Here is a 15,042-nt window from a genome sequence, read left to right on the forward strand (position 1 = left end):
TTTTCAGGAAATGATATGTTTTGCTTGATAATTGCTCTCATTTCAGTAAACCGCCGCGACCAGGTTTGTCCAATCACCTCTAGTCTTCACCGCCGAACTCAGTTTATTTTTAATGGCAGTTTTGGCCAAACCATTTTGTTCTCTCGGCCAAATTTCACAGTCATATTTTAGCTCTTCAATATCATAAGTTGGTGTACCCCTATGTTAGATATAATCATTTCATAAATACGTAGAGAAGTGAAAATTATGTTTATGCCTCTATTCAATTTGTGAATTTATTACTTTTGTAAACGGAGTTGCAGTACGTAGTATTCAAAACCCTTTATCATACTTTTCACATAAATGTCAGGGTTTATAGTCTTTGGTATGTTTTTTGGGAAATCATCTTATTTATATCATTCATTTTATTACTTCTTAGCCACAGTAATACTTAGTAATTGAAACACCTGTTAATTTTACAGAGTTTGTTTTACTATTTGAGTGTTTTGTTACATTTTTTTTTTCAATTTCAAAGTTTATTTCATTTTTCGACAAAACATATATGTTTCACTTCCTCTGATAACAGAGAATAAGGTAAACAGAACATTGTGAAATGAAAAGACTGTACAACAATTGAGGACCTATAGTAATTATACATTGTATAGTAAAAAAGAAACAGAAATGTATATATACCGTTCCTTGAAGTGCGAAAAATGGAGGGACCCACAAAAAGACAGAGCTTGTAGAATGTGGGCCCCTCTGGAAAAGAACATCGATGGAAAGATACATTGAAGCATCGTAAATACAAAAACAAAAAACAAGAGGAAGAAGTCTGGAAGCCCACTGAAAATTAGATTAACAGATAAATACACTTTAAGTTTCATAGACGCGAACAAACAGGAAACAAGACTAGACAACAAAACAACTACTGAAGAAAAGGCTGTACGGGACAAAACGGGATGGACAAGACTGACAAACAGAAGACAAAATAGCAGACAAAAATGCACAACAGAGACAGCGATCTTCGGCAGAAGCATGCCAAAAGAAACAGATAATAGTTTTGGGGGAAAAAGTGATATTTTAACGCCTGAAAAAAAGGTCAAGGAAATAGAGGGACGTATGAACAGGAGTAACATACGGAAATTCAACTCCTAGACGCTTTAGGCAAAATGGCATAGATGACAACAAACATCCAGGAAAAAAAAATACCATTAATTCTTCGAAGAGGGGACAAACTGAATAGGTCAGTATGTAAGAAAGAAGGCCAAATGGCTAGTTCAATCATACCGATTGCAATAAAAAGACTTCAGTCTCCTCTTGAAAGAATATATGGATGGGGCGTTTTTTATGTCATGATTCAAAGAATTCCAATAATTTGGGCCTACATAAATAAGTGTGTTTTTAGCAACAAAAAAAAAACCAACAACATTATTTCATTTTGTATGTTTTCTCTTCATTGTTCTGGCCAGATTTAAATTTGATAATACATATACAAATAATGGTAATAATAACAATGCTAATAATAATAATAATGTTAATGATAACAATTATATATTTATATACATTGTAAAAACACACAGACACTCACGCATGTGTGCGTGTTTGTGTTTGTGTGTATGCGTGTGTGCTACATCAAATTCTAAACGAGATATGCACACACATTAATGTGTTGAATGGAAAGAAAAAAAAAATGCAGTGATACCTATGACGTGAAGATTTTTTTTTTCTTGGTGTTCTACTGAAGGCATTTAGGTGCTGTATGTGTGACCTGAAGATTGTCCGAAAGTTGAGATTTGCGCTTGATGTATCAACAGTTATGTGTATTGACTTTTCATGTATTTGTGAATATATGAAGCAAGCATATTAATTTACATTTTATCACTTCTAGCTTTTTCTATCACTACCCGCCATCCTAACCCATGAAACGAAAATGAATACAAGAACCAAATGTAGAAATCTGAAACATGAAAACTGCACTTTTCCAATAACATCATTTTGTCTGAATGTAAATGCCGCTGAAAGACGTTTTAGTCACTGATTTGAATGTGTGACGAAATCAACTTAATATTCTTTTCCTCCGTTTCTACTAGGTGAAAATAGAGGCGGTGCCGATTTGCGTAGAATCATGGACTGTAATGGGGACATTGTCGGCCCAATGAGAGTCCCCTCCAACCACTACCATCAGGCGCCTCCCAGTCCGAAGCTGCCGGCGGCGGCTACCCGACGTCTCGCTAGTCACTACGAGAGCTGTGCTGCAACACAGAATTGGCAGGTAACTATATGAAACATTCCTCATTATCACGGAGATATGAATTGTTTGCACGAAACATAACGGAGATACGAAACATGATAAACCACAAAGTCAAGATGAAGGTTTACAAGTGTCGACGTTAACTCTGTGATCACGGTGATAACACGTACAACCAAGCGCACCAAAATGATACGCATCAAAATGCGTTGACGAATGCAGTTAAGATAGTTAAATAGGAATATTTGGACTTCAAAATAGAAGGAACGACAAAAGCATAACAAAACAAAACGGAAAAAAGCTGTAAATGGACCTTTTTTCAATACTTATTTTCAACGGTTATCCTGGACAAAATCAGGGATGTGTGTTACTCTGTTGTTCATATGGTTTAGATGGCTCCCATTGATGACATCCTTTTTAAAAACGCGTATTGGTCAGATTTATAATTGGCAGTCAATCTGTCTTTAAAGCAGGAAGTGTAGAGTTATTCACGTGGTGTTCAAATAGTATCTTTTTTTCTACCTATTTTATGACAGATTAATTATGTATGTAGATGGTCTTGTAGGTAGAGAATACATGTAATGCAATTTACATACCTGCGAGGTCGGGAAAGTGGTTGACCTTTAGTCTAATAAGTTGATGACATAATCTCAACAAAGGGCATGATGAAGACGTTGCATCAAAGTTACATTTCATTTTGATTTTGATTTCTGCATTTTTCACCAAAAAAAAAAAACAGAATTTTTTTCAAAAGTAATTATACATTGAAAATAGTATGTACATGAATCATAATCAATATAGTACGATACAACACAGTTGTAAAATCATTCGTATATTCATAAATGAAATAAATATTCATAAATTTATAAATCAAAAAATGATTTATAAATGAAATTATTTCAAGAAAAAACAGGAGATCGCCATGTAAAGCGGAAGCTTGATTTTGATGGCGGCCTGTGAAAAGAATGCATAAATACTGTGAACAACTTGTCATTGCAAATCAGTTCGTACTAAAATTGTTTGTCTTGAATTTGTCTTGAAGCTCGAATGAGCATTAAGCCCCGGGGCGTGGGGGAATGGTCTACTTAGCAAAAAAAAAAAATATTACGATAGTCATTGATTAATTGTCAATGATACAAAAGATAATGAAAATTTAGAATGATAAAGAACAGTATTTTTATATTTTTTATCATCATAATGAACGTGGCCACCACTGTACTGTCCTTCATTCTTTCATTCACTTAAACTGACAGCATTTAACCTATATAGGAGTAAAAAGACATTGAAAAACCTTACACTAAAACAAATATAGTTTCGACAAAACGTGTGGAAAGGTCAGTAGGGCAAATATGATTACGTTTAATGTAAAACTTGGCGAGACAGTCGGGTTTATGGCAAATATTTAAGTAACCTAACTCTTTATGTAAAGCCACAATCTTGCCGCGCCACTTTACACAGGCAGGGAGCGGAAACACCGTGGAGAACTCGACCGGGCCTGCAGTGTTGATCACTTGCCCTACGTGCAACGGCGCCATCAAACGGCACCTCGGCTCCATCTCGGAGGACCTTCACTCGATGGTCGAGGACAAACAGGATGACGACGAGCGCGCCACCATCAACGACGAGTGGAAGAACATCGCCCACGCCTTCGACCGGCTCGGCCTCCTCCTCTTCTGCATGGCCACCATCATACTAGCCGTCGTTCTGATGTCGGCGTTGAATAAGATTCAGGCAGACTAGCCAGGATCAGGCATCAGGCAGCGGGATGAGGGATTGAGAAAAGGAAGACCGTTTTTTTGACGCCGCCCTTTCACTTTTGTGGATGCCTTCTATTACCCTGGCATCATGGATGGAATTTCGAACTTTGCTGAAAGCCCTTCTACGCTGATTTTATTTGTTTTGGTGTCTTCTGGTGTCAGGATATAGATTTAACATTGGCTCACATTTAAAACAGTTGAAGAGGTTGAAAGGAATGTGACTGTCTGAATTTTTATCATATGCCATGAAAGACACCAAGCAATAATCAGAGCTAGAGGTAATGTGTGCATCACTAGCGGCAAAAGGACAATTTATCATGAGGAAGATAGCTGGACAATGTGTTCCTAATCCATGTACACTTCCTTTCATTTTTTTCCCTAATTCTCACATGACGCTACATCGAAATGATGTACTATATAGATACTCGTACAAAGGGTCGATGGTTAAAAACAAATGGTCAGTGACGCTTTTTTGCTGAGGTACCAAGGGAAGAAATATTATGACGAGGAGCTTTCATAAGAGCAATTTGTTTGATTCCAGGTCCAAGTAAATCATTCATAATTATTACAAGACTACGCAGATCGGTTGGACCAATACTGACTCAAAGATACTGCACGGGATATAGACATGATGGAAGAGTAAGCATGAAAGGTATACAGCTCTATGATACTGTTAAAGTATTTACATTTCCAGATAGAAGTGTACAAGCGAAGGTGTTTTATAGTGGTCTCACTTTCTGTACTGAGTTATTGTATATTTACAGTTGAAGACTAGTTGTTCTTTGAAGCTCGGCAACACAGGCCAGGTAAGGAGGAAACTCGTGTATTATTGTAATAACATGTATAATTCAAGTAGATGAGAGACAATCAGAACATGATCAGAGGCGTCAGTTGTAGCACATAGCGACCCCGGCCAGGCGCCATACCTCAGAAACGCTGACAATAAATGCTGGCACATAAACTTGTTGAATACTCAGAGATGATGTGTAGAGGCAGATACAGATTTAAAAAAAAAAAACTTTGTTTAAACGTCTAAGAAATAGCCGAAATATCTCTATAATACTGTAATGTAAACATGTGTATATAGATTACTCTGTTCTTATTTGTTGATTATGTGAGTGCATCTGTACTGTAATTTGTGAATTCTTTCAAAAATGCATAGAACACATTACAACAAAAATGCATAGCACACATTACAACATTACAAAATCGTTATTTTTAATCACAGCTATCAGCGAGAATACGGCAAGCGGATCGGTCATTGGTGACATAAATCGATAAGTCGACTCAGATTAATTTTGTGTATAACACACACACACACACACACACACACAAATCACATGCGTCTTACAATAGACACAAATGCCTGTGTATGATGAAATTAAAGAATTTTAGATATGTTAGATATATGTTTTTTGTTCTCATTGAAAATAAGTACGTGACGTACGTTTCAACATTATTTCATCCTATGTAAATGTTTTTTCATCTAAGTGGCGTGCTGTAAACCCATGGCATATTATCTGCACAGTGAAGGTGTGATACAGTTATCACAAATACTTGTACATATTTTGTTCGGTAGTGGATAGCCTTATACTCCATTGCTCTTGCATTTTCCATGTGCTACAAACTTTATTTTGCGAAGAATACTTACGTAAATTAGAGAAATCAAGTTGTAACTCAACGATGAACAAAATTTACAATGATGTAAATGTTACATTTTCTTTAGTCCTCAGTTTCAAGGAAGTGTTGGAAATGTTGCAGTACTGTCATCATGTATAATTGCGCTGAATCTATGCTTGCGATTATTAAAAAGGTACGACAGGTACAAAAAAAAAAAAAAGATTGTTTGTTTGACGTCGGTTCTTCTTCCATTAGACAGGAAACGAGGAGCATTAGAGATTGGTTGTGGTAATCTTTCAAGAGACAATTGTTTACACTAACATTAATCGAAACATATACGAAAGAATAATTTGGGAACATTACTCTTTACCTGCCTTCATTGTCCCCGCCGAACGAGTTCGAGCAGGGGACTATGAAACGGGCTCCGTACGTGTGTGTGTCCGTGTGTCCGTCCGTCCGTCCGTGTGTCCGTGTGTGCGTCCGTGTGTGCGTCCGTGTGTGATCAAAATCTTCAATTTGCTACTTCTCTGTCATTTATGAGCCAATTTTGATTCTGTTTGCTTTATATGATAGCACTACATGGGAGCTTTGAAACTTCTACGCAGAATTTCAGTCGTGACCTTTGACCTTGACCTTTGACCTATATTGTACATTTTGCTACAAAATGCTACTCCTTCGCCATTTCTAACCCGATTTCGATTCCGTTTGCTTTATGTGATGGCACTAGGTGAGGGCTTCAAAACTTCTACACAGAATTTTGACCTTTGACTTCTTTGAACTTTGACCTTGATTTTTGACCTGTATTGTACATTTGGCTACAAAATGCTACTCCTTCGCCATTTCTAACCCGATTTCGATTCCGTTTGCTTTATGTGATGGCACTAGGTGAGGGCTTCAAAACTTCTACACAGAATTTTGACCTTTGACTTCTTTGACCTTTGACCTTGATTTTTTGACCTATATTGTACATTTTGCTACAAAATGCTGCTCCTTCGCCATTTCTAACCCGATTTCGATGCCGTTTGCTTTATGTGATGGCACTAGGTGAGGGCTTCAACACTTCTACACAGAATTTTGACCTTTGACTTCTTTGACCTTTGACCTTGATTTTTTGACCTGTATTGTACATTTTGTTACAAAATGCTACTTCCGGCGGGGACATATATTACGCACCGCGTAATTTCTACTTTTCCTTGTTTTGCTTGGCTGCGGTATGCCTGAAGTTTTGAAACGTTAAAGGATAGGATCGTGGCAGAAAGTCAAAAGAATTTTCCCACAGCCTCTGGCAAGGTTATTACATCGTAAAAAAAAAAGAATTGAAATTTTCTGTTGACTTCGTGATGGCATCGAATTAATGAACTGGCCGTTGGCAGCTACAAGTCTATAGACAAAATTTCCCACACCATTACCTGCCCTATAGTAATGTCGACATATAATTTCTGGCAGAGCACAACTCATTTTGGTAGTGACTGCCGTGTGCATGTGCAGTATGCAAGTACACGGAAGTTTCGTTGTTTCGAAAGGAAATACTTAAACACTTAGCTTACACATATCTGCCGACGTTGTATTTTATTTCGAACAGTATCACCTCTACGTATGTTTATCTAATGCGAATTATTGCCCGATAGTAACTGTAATGTACGTGGAAACAGGGTGTCTCGAAAACTTGGAAAATCGAATACGTTATTGTCCGTGCAAGACGAGCACACACACGTGAAGTGCAAAACTGAAGCAACAATGATCGCGTTATTGGATCGAGTAAAAGGCTCTAATAGACGTACTACAAATATGTATATAATGATATGATATACTATACAGTGCGTATAAAAAAAAAAACGCAACAAGATTCGATTTCAAATTTGTGAAGATTGTGTTAACTTTACACCAAATTGAGTAGCATCATCTTAAAACCACATATCTCCTCTTTCCAATGATATCTTATCTATTCATACGCGGTCATGGATGGCTGAGTAATCATTCTTTTTGGACAATGGGTCAAATTGGACTTGGGACCAAGTTTAGATACTGCAATAATCAATGCACCTTATTAGAAATTAACTAAACAAATGGAATAATGAAAGTAATTTTAGTGAAATTGATGAAATTAATGATCGCAACTTACCATTATCTTCTTTCGGATACTAGTATCTCTTTTTAACATTACATCCCATGCCCCTCAACATGGGCACCATTCCTTTCCACACAGAGATTAGCTCTTTTCACCATCTCACGCACAGCCCTGCGAATTATTGGGGCTTGGTGGCGTCGAGCTTCAAACTCAACAGTGATTCTTTTTCTCGAAGTTGCAATGTCAGGTGGAGGGGTAATGAACACTTTGCTCTTGAGATAACCCCAAAGAAAAAAGTCACAAGTCAGATCGGGAGATCATGGTGGCCACTCCACATCATGATACAAGGCAATCACCCAATTTCCAAATACTTCAGCCAATCTGTTTCTTACTGCAACTAGTCGATAGGCTGGTGCGCCATCCTGTGCCCACCATAGGCATCTGAACACATCCCTTTGTTGCACAGAAAAATTTTCCATTAGGCCTAAATCAGGAATCCCATTTTCATTTAAAGTTTGTAAGTATCCATTTCCATTCATGTTGTTTTTGAAGAAGAAGGGCCCTAGGAGCAAACCGTTTCCACAAAGTCCAGCCCAGACATTCAGCTTTTCTCTACGAGAATCGACGTCATAGTTAAATGCAGAAACTGAAACTTGGTCCCAAGTCCAATTTGACCCATTGTCCAAAAAGAATGATTAATCAGCCATCCATGACCGTGTAAGAATAAATAAGATACCATTGGAAAGAGGAGATATGTGGCTTTAAGATGTTGCTACTCACTTTGGTGTAAAGTTAATACAATCTCCACAAATTTGAAATTAAATCTTGTTGCGTTTTTTTTTTTTTTTTTTTTTGGATACGCACTGTATATATTACTGTTCCTCCTTTTCGGAAAAGGTCTCCGCCGGGAATCGAACCCAGGTCTTTGGCATGGAACGCCAACGCCTTAAACCGCTCGGCCACGGAGACGTCATATAGCGGTTCAGGCAGACCCAAGCTCGATTACCATGATTACCCGACGGACCAACCTTTCAACCTTTCAAACCGATTATATGTATGTGCATATAATGGATACATCTTTTCATATATGTCTTTTCAAATTGATAGCTTTAAAGATTTCAAAACAAGCTTGCCGATTTGATATGAAGAAAAATGAATAGTCAAAGTGGTTACAGACATTTTCATTATCATTATCAATATCATCCTCGTAGATTGAAAGATTTTTCTTAAAAAGATGATCTCGCTCGTCTAAACGTGAGTTAAAAATATGGTTTGTATTACGGGAATGCCAGAGATATTCTTTTTTTTTTAAGAAAAAGAAAATATGCCAAGGTATGTGTGTGGGTGTATGTTTGTTTTAACACATTATCATTGAGAAACTTTTCTGAGAATTTCATTCCACTGAACAGAGAAACAGAGACGTATGTACATAAATTGACGGACAAACAGCACGTGAGCACAAACGCATAGTAAAATAACACCACAGGTCTGAAGGGGGAATCAGCTAACCACTACAACACCGATAAAAGTCCGAAATGTCATAATTACATCAGCAATTAAAATCTGGTTCATGATCGCTGCGAGTTCAAGCCCAAGGTCCGTTGGCATTGTTGCGAACCTGTAATCGATATTATATCTGTTCATTGATTGCTAACGCAGAAATAGGATCAGAGCCATGCAAACCGATTCGCACCATGAACGTTATTCCAGCTAGTCCTCCTCTCTACCGACCACACAAATTACCTTGACCGTCGACGGACAAAACATTATTTCAAAGCACGTACGCTATTGGTCACATCGTCAGGTTTGTGCTATTTCTAAAAACTTGCATCTATCTGGTAGCCATGTTAGAAAAAATTAGCATGTACATCGAATGTGTCACGGGAGTTCATTGTCGATCAATCACTCATGATATCATCGTGGAAGCAGAACAAACAAACAAACAAACAAACAAACAAACAAACAAACAAGCAAAAGTCATTTGATCATCATCAAGCCGGAGATAAATTGCCTCATTGGGATATAGTTAGCATATTGGAAAATGAAGGTAATTACGGTATATGAGAACAGACCAACAAGAAAATATTCATGTGTGCAATATACCCAGAGTAAACACTGCACGGAAGCATAGGCCTATACAGGTGCAGAAGCTTCAACTGACGTGACACATTGAACAGAATGAATCGTGTTGCTTGTGCCCTTTTCTCCGGTATCAATAATTGACTAGCTAACTATTAACGTGGTATACAGATGTGTACTTTTTAAAAAGGCACGTTTAATATTGCATTTCAGGACAGATAGAAGATTCTAACGGACTTAAACTGTTGCTGCCAACATGTCACATGAACAGCAAAAACGGAAAGACAATGCAGTCTGCATACTAAGTGATGAGATTTTGTTTTTTTACATAATGCCATACAATTTCATTGATTTTGTTAGTTCCTTGCCAAATGTAAGCTTTCCTATTAGTCAGGTTATTCACATAGCCATTTATGAACATACATGTTTATTACTTTATTCATTAACTATAAAAAAGGAAATACATATAAAATTGACTTATTAGATATTTACTCATTTATATCTTTATTCAGTTATCTCTATTCTGCACAGAAAAGAGCAACTAATGAATTCCCTGATCAGTATTATACAAATGTTATGAATGTCTTACATGCGTCAAAATGTTTATTGCTTACAAAGCCGTAATGAATTAAAATAAAACAACTTAATGAACAAGGCGAGATATTGTATGTAACTGCCAATCAGACGTAGCACAACATTGGATAATACTATTCATTAAAGTCAGACATGATGTGTATTCGCATATAATACTTAAGAGGAAATAAGACATACATATATATATATATATATATATATATATATATATATATATGTTTATATATGTATATACATATATACATATTATATTGTATTCTTTCCAAAGTGTTGCATATACCTATACATGAATATAATATTATTATATTCATGTATAGGTATATGCAACACTTTGGAAAGAAAGCATGTTACATCTCAATTTTGATTAATACTTATATAGTTATAATACAATTGATATAATTCATTTGAGACATAAAAAATTAGTTCCTGTCAAATGAAGATTTCCATGGTAGCCAATGGGGTACTTTCATCTAATTTTCATGTCTGGCTGCGACTGGTTACTCTGAAACATTTGAAACTGCAAGTATTAAGACTCTGTGTAATTCATTTCGTATACTTAACCAAATTGAAAAGCAAACAAAACAAAAACAGTACCGAAGACATGATTAAATAGCAGAAAAAATATCTACATAGCAACAGTGCTTCAGAAAGACAAAGAAAGATTCAGGGAACTCAAACATTGTAAACACTGTTGAATATCAGTCTACACTGGTGCTGGGATTTGTTTCCTAAGAGATTTGATTCGACTTTCAATCTACTTTCTTCATATCGAAATCTTTCTGATTATGAGCATCGTGATTGATTTAAGACAGGAGTTAAAAAGTTAAACAATATTGATATTGCTACCCAGTAAAAATAATTCGTAGTCATTTAATCAAGCAATCGGTAAATTAATCATCTTTCAATCAATAGATCAGTCGATTGACCAATCATTGAATCATCAGTCCTTGAAGCAAGTTTTGTAAACACTATCTTTTTAAAGAATTATATAAACAGTTGATGTGATGATATAAATGCTCGTTTTCACACAACTGTGTACCTTGCCACGCCAAGCACCCAAAAAGTTTTGCCATCATCATAAATCGGATAATCAACTAAAAATTTGACACTGATCATGTAGTGGGCCTACTTTTAAATAGCTATTCCAGATATCGGCCCCATAATGGAGAGTGGGGAACGGTATAACGCCTATTTTCTTGACCTATTGAATATCAGTAATGTGAAGTACATCGTGACCTTGTTGTCCCCTCTCCTCTGAAACGAACACAAACAAAAAAAATAAAAATCTCACAAAGATGCACACGGGGAAGCGGAAATGCTTCTCAGCAGATAACGTCTCCATACACCCATAAAATTTCACGAGGCGTACCCAACAACTCGTCAAATGAGAAATCGGTGTTCCCAGTGGGTATATACCAATAACCGCTTCGGACAAATTGTAGCCCTGTCTTTGCCCGTGACAACCAGAATATTAGAATTTGCATAAAATGATAACAACTGCAACGTATACTCGGATGTCGCGACATTTTTGTCATAAAACCGCCACAAAAGCAGTGGAATAATCTCCACCAATATCACAGCAGGGTTGCAATAATAATAATCATGTCACTTACATCATGAAACCCCCTGCAGGTGTCTTGTCTCTTCATTTTTGACAAATTATGTTCAGGAAATTAAGATGATTAATTTTTACCATTTCATTAAATTCTTTGCTTGCTTTTCTGACCTTTTCTTTTTCAATCTCACCACGTCATAGTCACGTAAGCAAGCCTTTGGGCAATTGTTTAGTAATAATCACTTGATCATTAAAAAATTCATAACAACTTTGTACTTACTCCGTCAAACGTTCCTATAGAGAACCATTTTACCCCAACGTAATTTTGTTAGCATTAAATAAATTGAACTGCGATACTGTTCTCCATAAGTTTCCTACCAAAGTTTCACCCGCTACTTTAACGAATAAAATCAGCTGTGTATTCTTGTATGCAAAGTGATTCTGAATGTTATGATAGTGATATCAAAGATTTCAAATATTAATATACCTTAATAACTATGTATACATGTAGTTTTTACAATTAACAAGATATGGTCTTATAAATATCTTTTAGATATTAGCAGCACAGGCTCTCAATGACTTAATGATGCTCAATATTAATGTTTTTGTTCTTTATCCTCGTTCGAGGGGCTTTATTTCATTTCAAGAAGAAAGTGTAAAATACACAAGTACAAAAGTAAAAATTTGATCAAAATCGGATTAAGAATAAGGAAGTCCATAGAGTTGTTACTTTTTGTATAACATTTCTTATACAGTTGATATGAAAATGTATATAAGTGAGCCTATGATGTCATCATTTCACAATTTTCTGTGAAGAGAAAAAATAATGGAAAAATTAAAATTTTCTTGTCTTAAAGATAAAACATAATGTTACTTCTGGTTGAATAACTTTAAAATAATGATTAGTCAGATATATCAGGATTTGAGACGAGGGCATAATTGCTTTTGATTAAAAAAAAAAAACTAGAAATTTCATGATTTCATGTACATACTGTATGCCTACATATTGCGAATTGTGAGGGGACGGCATCATCATTTCGCTGTTTGCATATTCATACTGACTGTTTAAGAACTGTTTAGTGAAAACATTTTACAACTTCATTCTTTGTATAATATCCGATTTTGATCCAACTTACACTGGAATAACATCGAAAGCGCAATCTTGGCATACGGTTGGAAAGGGGAATCGCCGTATAGGCCAACAAATTATTCAGTATGCGCCTTGCTGACGTTCAAATTACACGTCTTTGTCATACCGACTTAGATTTTTCTTACCTATCGGCTCTTGATTACTTTGAGGTAAAAATATCTTTCACATTTTCATAAATCTACCTGAAAGTATTTATCACTTTCTCTATTGGGGAAGCTGTGTAGGAACACGCTGTTCTTTAATACGTATTGTACTGAATAAATGGATAATATAGAAATAAATGAATACTGAAAATCATATAAGATGTACAGCCGCTTCGTTGGCACATCGTCGCCACGTTTTTAACGCCGTAATACACAGTGATTAATCGAACTACTGATATTCATTACTCGAGACGTTTGGATACTCGTCAGAAAACGTATAATTTTTTCCTGATCATCCCTCCCCCCCTTTTTTTTTTTTTGGTGCAAGTGCAGACATAATGATAACCTATGTACTATGTGCTCCAGACCCACAAAACGAATGCGTTTTAAGTGCTCTCGAGATTGAGTGTTGCCGTACGTTAATTGTTCAACGAGTTGTCCAGTTGGATCTGGGTCTATTGAACAGCGACATCACCAGTTGTCATGGCAACACCAGGGCAGCACATCGACCCTAGCATAGAATCTCTCGCGTAGGACCTTACCATGATCTATCTGAAGTGTCATCAAATTTTATTATCGGCCAAAAGCAGTGTTTACTCAGTGTTAGCAGATAAGACATGGGGTTCCCTACTCTCTTATCCAAAACAATCTACCAGTGATCCTGACTACACCAATTTCCGTTCGAACAACGTGGCCGCTTTACACATGTAGGCACTATGCTTTAAAGGAAGTAAGTTTTCACCCACATACCCTCCCCCCCCCCCCCTACCATGACCACCATTTACCTACTGAGTTTCGGAAACATTTCTTACACCAAATACTTTGGGGAAAATGTGTGTTTTTGTTCTCGCCTCGTTGAGATCTATCTTCGTTTCGATGGCATACAGTCATGTAAAGCACGAAATAGTGCGTCTACCCCTTGTCGGCAAACGTGAATGAATGTAAACGGAGATCATACTTTTATCTCAACACACCGATTTATACGAGTCCTTGTCAGAAATCGGCCATTGGCCTGCATCCCAGCCACGCCCCCCCCCCCCCCCCGACACACACATACACGCGCAGACTGAAAAAAAAGAAAGGTTGGTGGTCCCTGTTGAACAGCCCATGCACAATTTTATTCTGAAAGTTTGAAGTCTTGAAAACTGTACATACATAGACAAACGCTCTGTTGTGAAAGTAAAGTATATTGTTACATATGATTTCGCGTGTAATGCACAGGCGTTGTTCAGTCATGAATTGAGCGGGCCAGTGGCAATAATCCTTTCCTTGCAGTAAGAATAATCGTCTGCTCTTCTTCTATCAAAAATAGTCACTGCTGTCAGATTATGATTAAGACATTTACAAGACATACCTTTTTATTCATGACAACAGTTGGTGTCATCTTGACGTATATATTCATGTGTTTACATGGTGTTTATTCATTCATCTATAATATTCATTGGTCATGTTTGATGTTGTCATAGCATCATTTCCAGTCGGATTAGCGTTAGCCCATCCCCGCGAACGATTATTCTGTCTCCGTGGTGAGTTAACTTCCATTGTGTGTGTGTGTGTGTGTGTGTGTCTGTGTGTGTGTATGTATGTGTTATGTGTGTGTGTTTTGTTGTTCGCTGGATAGAAAGGAGTGGTCTTTGTCATTGACTGAGAAACAAAGAGAGAGAAAGAAAGAGAGAAGGGGGAGTTGGTAGTGAGAGATCGTCCTTTGATTTTTTTTTTTTTTTTTGGCAGGTATACTTGTTAGTGTGATTATCAGCTGATTATGCTATTACGGTTGCAATCTTTTGTCGGGACAACATTTGCGGATATCATGTGTCATCGGACTATAGCGCCAGTAAATTCAACATGA

At 36.8% G+C, this 15,042-nt stretch overlaps 1 protein-coding gene across 1 annotated transcript in view; it reads left to right on the forward strand.

The window, feature by feature from the left end:
• The window catches only part of LOC139711616 (neuronal acetylcholine receptor subunit beta-4-like), a 60,575-nt gene extending 55,644 nt beyond the window's left edge, over positions 1–4,931 (forward strand). Inside the window, exons 9-10 of the mRNA XM_071623473.1 lie at positions 2,070–2,251; positions 3,686–4,931. Of these exons, the coding sequence (XP_071479574.1) occupies positions 2,070–2,251; positions 3,686–3,967 (464 nt within the window). The 3' untranslated portion in view covers positions 3,968–4,931. The remainder of the gene's footprint in view (positions 1–2,069; positions 2,252–3,685) is intronic.
• The last annotated feature ends 10,111 nt before the right edge of the window (positions 4,932–15,042 follow it).

Source organism: Diadema antillarum, unplaced genomic scaffold (genome assembly GCF_040938485.1).
Source record: "Diadema antillarum isolate AM-2024a unplaced genomic scaffold, OU_Dant_1.0 seq00001674_RagTag, whole genome shotgun sequence".
In the NCBI taxonomy this organism is placed as follows: domain Eukaryota; kingdom Metazoa; phylum Echinodermata; class Echinoidea; order Diadematoida; family Diadematidae; genus Diadema; species Diadema antillarum.